This window comes from Cebus imitator, unplaced genomic scaffold, assembly GCF_001604975.1.
Source record: "Cebus imitator isolate Cc_AM_T3 unplaced genomic scaffold, Cebus_imitator-1.0 Scaffold806, whole genome shotgun sequence".
In the NCBI taxonomy this organism is placed as follows: Eukaryota; Metazoa; Chordata; class Mammalia; order Primates; family Cebidae; genus Cebus; species Cebus imitator.
In genome coordinates, this window is record NW_016108121.1 from 310,917 (window position 1) to 315,638 (window position 4,722).

The following is a 4,722-nucleotide window of genomic DNA, read 5'->3' on the forward strand; positions in this document are numbered from 1 at the left end:
CCCTGCCTCCCCTGTCTCTCCTGTCTCTGTCTCTCCTGTCTCCCCTGTCTCTCCTGTCTCTCCTGTCTCCCCGTCTCTCCTTTCTGTCTCTCCTGTCTCCCCTGCCACCCCTGTCTCTCCTGTCTCCTGTCTCTCCTCTCTCTGTCTCTCCTGTCTCTCCTTTCTTTCTCTCCTATCTCCTCTGTCTCCCCTTTCTCTCCTGTCTCTCCTGTCTCCCCGTCTCTCCTTTCTGTCTCTCCTGTCTCTGTCTCTCCTGTCTCTCCTGTCTCCCGTCTCTCCTGTCTCTGTCTCTCCTGTCTCTCCTGTCTCTCCTGTCTCTCCTTTCTGTCTCTCCTGTCACCCCTGTCTCCCCTGTCTCTCCTTTCTGTCTCTCCTGCCTCCCCTGTCTCTCCTGTCTCTGCTTTCTGTCTCCCCTGTCTCCGTCTCTCCTATCTCTCCTGTCTCTCCTGTCTCTGTCTCTCCTGTCTCCGCTGTCTCTCCTGTCTCTCCTTTCTGTCTCCCCTGTCTCCCCTGCCTGCCCTCTCTCCCCTGTCTCTCCTTTCTGTCGCTCCTGCCTCCCCTGTCTCTCCTGTCTCTGCTTTCTGTCTCCCCTGTCTCCGTCTCTCCTATCTCCCCTGTCTCCCCTGTCTCCCCTGTCTCTCCTTTCTGTCTCTCCTGTCTCCCCTGCCTCCCCTGTCTCCCCTGTCTCTGTCTCTCCTGTCTCTCCTGTCTCTCCTGTCTCCCCTGCCTCCCCTGTCTCCCCTGTCTCTGTCTCTCCTGTCTCTCCTGTCTCTCCTGTCTTCCCTGCCTCCCCTGTCTCCCCTGTCTCTGTCTCTCCTGTCTCCCTGCCTCCCCTGTCTCCCCTGCCTCCGTCTCCACTTCCTCCCCTGTGTCCCGTCTCCCGTCTCCCCTGTCTCTCCTGTCTCTCCTGTCTCCCCTGTCTCTGTCTCTCCTGTCTCCCCTGCCTCCGCTGTCTCTCCTCTCTCCCCTGTCTCCCCGCCTCCCATCTCCCCTGTCTCTCCTGTCTCTTCTGCCTCCCCTGTCTCCTCTGTCTCTGTCTCTCCTATCTCTCCTGTCTCTGCTTTCTGTCTCCCCTGTCTCCGTCTCTCCTGTCTCCCGTCTCCCCTGTCTCTCCTGTCTCCTCTGTCTCTGTCTCCCCTGTCTGTCTCTCCTGTCTCACCTGCCTCCCCTGTCTCTCCTGTCTCCCGTCTCTGTCTCCCCTGCCTCCCCGTCTCTCTTTCCTGTCTCCCTGTCTCTCCCGTCTCCCTTGTCTTTCCTGTCTCCCCTGCCCCCCTGTCTCTGTCTCCCCTGTCTCTCCTGTCTCGCCCTCACAACCCTGACTCCATCTCAGCTCCCGTGTGTCTCCCAGGGTGGTCCACGGTTCCGGGGGCCTCACTGAGTCCATGGGTTACCCGTGTCATAGCCCGCGGTGCATCCATCCGGAGGCCTCAGAACAGCACGCCAGCTCATTGATGACTGGTGCATGTTTGTCATTGTCATTGTTGCCACTTTTAGGTGGAAATAAATGCCCTTTCTCATGCAAATCAAACTGCACTGAGATACCACCTTATGCCACTGAGAACGGTGTTCATTAAAAAATCAGGAGACAGCAGATATGGGAGAGGATGTGGAGAAATAGGAACACTTTTACACTGTTGGTGGGAGTGTAAATGAGTTCAACCATTGTGGAAGACAGTGTGGCCATTCCTCAAGCATCTAGAACGAGAAATACCATTTGACCCAGCAATCCCATTACTGGGTATATACCCAAAGGATTATAGATCGTTCTATTATAAAGACACATGCACATGTATGTTTATTGCAGCACTGTTCACAATAGCAAAGACTTGGAACCAACCCAAATGCCCATCAGTGATAGACTGGATAAAGAAAATGTAGCACATATATACCATGGAATACTATGCAGCCATAAAAAACAATGAGTTCGTGTCCTTTGCAGGGACATGGATGAAACTGGAAACCATCACTCTCAGGAAACTGACACAAAACCAAACACCACAAGTTCTCACTCATAAGTGCGTGTTGAACAATGAGAACACATGGACACAGGGAAGGGAATATTACACACCGGGGCCTGGGGGTGACAGGCTAGGGGAGGAATAGTAGGGGGTGGGGAGATTGGGGAGGGATAGCATTAGGAGAAATACCTAATGTAGATGATGGGGCGATGGACGCAGCAAACCACCATGGCACGTGTATACCTACATAACAAGCCCGCACGACCTGCACACGTGCCCCAGAATTTAAAGTATAATAAATAAATTTTAAAAATGAGTAAGTCAATAAATGCCCTTTCTCATTCCCCCTCAGACCTGGCTCAACTGGATGACGTGTGTCTTCAGCGTGCTCTTGTTTTTCACCGTGGCTTTGATTTACAACGCTTCTTGTGCCACGTGCTATCCTCCGTCCAACCCTTACTGGACGATACAAGCTTTGCTGGGCGACCCAGTGTTTTACTTGACTTGCCTGGTGACGCCTGTCGCTGCGCTGCTGCCCAGGTGCGTGTCCGAGTGGGATGGCGCCCCTGAGCCCCGAGCAAGCCCAGACAGCAGTGACGTTGCTTCTGCCCCGCGTGGGTCTCTGGAAGCGCAAAGACACTACGCGCGGAATATCTAATTTTTCTTTTAATGTGCTCTTTCTAGATTGTTTTTCAAATCCCTCCAGGGGAGCCTTTTCCCCACCCAACTGCAGCTGGCACGGCAGTCGGCCAGGAAGTCCCCCAGGAGACTCAACGCTCCCAAAGAGAACTTTGCTCAGGGATGCCTCCCAAGGGACCCAGGAACCGAGCACTCAGAAGGGAGGACCGTCAAGCCCTCTGTGCCCCTGTCCCAGCCTTCTTGGCACACACAGCAGCCGGCCTGCTCCCCGGAGGCCAGTGGGGAGCCCAGCGTGGTGGACGTGAGCATGCCACTGAGGGACCACCCCCTGCTGGAGGGGCTGAGCACGCGGGCCCCCAGGTCCTCCGCTCCAGGGGAGGCTGTCCCGGGAGGGTGTCCTGAGGAGCCCAAGGTGAGAGCTGCCAGCACCGGCAGGGCCACCCCGCTGTCTTCCCTCTTCAGCCTGCCCACCTTCAGCTCAGTCAACTGGATTTCCTCCTTGTCGCTGGTCAGCAGGCTGGGGAGTGTCTTACAGTTCTCCCAGAGCAGCCTGCACGTGGAAAAGCGGGACGTGGACTTCCTGTCCAGCCCCGCCCAGGTTGACCAGGACTTCAGGGCCCAGACCACAAACTACTTCTAGGAGCACCTGCAAGGTGGTCGCAGTGAAAACCTTGAAGTAGCCTTTTTTTTATATATGCAACATAGATGTTAATATTATTTATGTTTATTATTTGCACAGAAGAGTTCTAGGGAGATGTGTTTCTAAATGTTTCCAAGGCTAATACAGGGAACGAAAGGTACCAAAAAAGAAAGTTTATTTTTTAAAGTTCTAAGTAGAGTATATTGAACAGAAAAAGAAGAGCTTTAACATATATAAAAGTTTAAAGAAGAGTGACACTTGAAAAGTGTTTAATTTTTTTCATCTCATTTTTAAGAACAAGGAGTGTGCCATGTTTTCCTCGACATGTGTGAGCTTACTGTCCCTGAGTAGAAACGTAACGCAGCTCATGGTGAACGCAGGCAGGGACGCACCCGGGGAGCAGCCAGCAGAGATGGCCGAGGGCAGAGCCCCCCACGGCTTCCAGTCCCACCGACACGGGAGGGCTGGTGGGCTCTGCTTCAACCAGATGAGGGAAGGGACACCTCGAGAGAAACTCACGGGTGAGTGCGTCCCAGCATCCCGTTCCGTGCAGGCGTTTCAGGGAGGCCGCCTCGTCGGTATTACAACCCTGGGGTCGTATTTTGCCTGTTAAATCATAACAAGCAATAAACAGCCTTCACTTTGCAAAGAGAGTGGGTCCACTTCCCACTGTTGTATGAAATGATTCCTATCTGACCTCACAGAGTATAATCTGAAGACACTTCCCTAAAGCAAGTCTTTTTGGAGCCTATGAAGACGGCAGCATGGCACACACCGTGGCGGCTGTGCCGCCGGCCCCCTGCACCAGGCCATCAGCGCCCCGTGCCAAGGAGCTTGGCCATCTTCAGGCATTTGTCTAATGCGCCATTAGCTCGTCCATCTAAAACTAGAAGAGGAAGGAGAGAAATGATGACAGTCCAAGACAATGACACGACCTGACCTTTCCTGAGCCCGTCTCGATGCTTTGTCACAGTTCTCAGGTGCTGGCTCTGCTCAGCACTGGGGCAGGGCAGGGTGTGCTCCCTGCTGTGTGGGACCCAGGGCCGCTGTGAATGCCTGTCTTCAAGGACAGCAATGCAGAGAGGGCGTAGGATCTGAGGACAAGGACATTCCTAAGCGCGGTGCGTCAGGAAAGAGTGGCTCGTTCCTCAATGAGTGTGGGCCACTGCAGGCCACAGAAAGTGCATCTCACTCCAGTCAAGCAGAAAAGCAGGCCCAGGCTCAGTGCAGGGCCCGAGACACGGTGCCTGGGCTCAGCAACTCAGACCTGGGCTTGGCTTTCGGGGACAGCTTTGTCCTGGGGCGGCCTCTGCTCTGGGGATGTTTGGCTGGAGTCCTCCCAGGACTTATCCACTCACCCCTGTTCAGAGGAGACAGAAGGCTCCTCTCCACATTCCAAACAGCCTCACCCTACACAGACTGCACAACATCTTCAGAACAGTCACTGGCCAATGGAGGGGAACCTCCTGACTGGGGCTTCCAGCT

The 4,722-nt window shown here is 54.4% G+C and overlaps 1 protein-coding gene across 1 annotated transcript in view; it reads left to right on the plus strand.

Moving 5' to 3' along the window:
- The window catches only part of ATP10A (ATPase phospholipid transporting 10A (putative)), a 161,642-nt gene extending 157,756 nt beyond the window's left edge, over nucleotides 1-3,886 (plus strand). The window contains exons 20-21 of the mRNA XM_017520159.1: nucleotides 2,311-2,498; nucleotides 2,643-3,886. Of these exons, the coding sequence (XP_017375648.1) occupies nucleotides 2,311-2,498; nucleotides 2,643-3,237 (783 nt within the window). The 3' untranslated portion in view covers nucleotides 3,238-3,886. The remainder of the gene's footprint in view (nucleotides 1-2,310; nucleotides 2,499-2,642) is intronic.
- The last annotated feature ends 836 nt before the right edge of the window (nucleotides 3,887-4,722 follow it).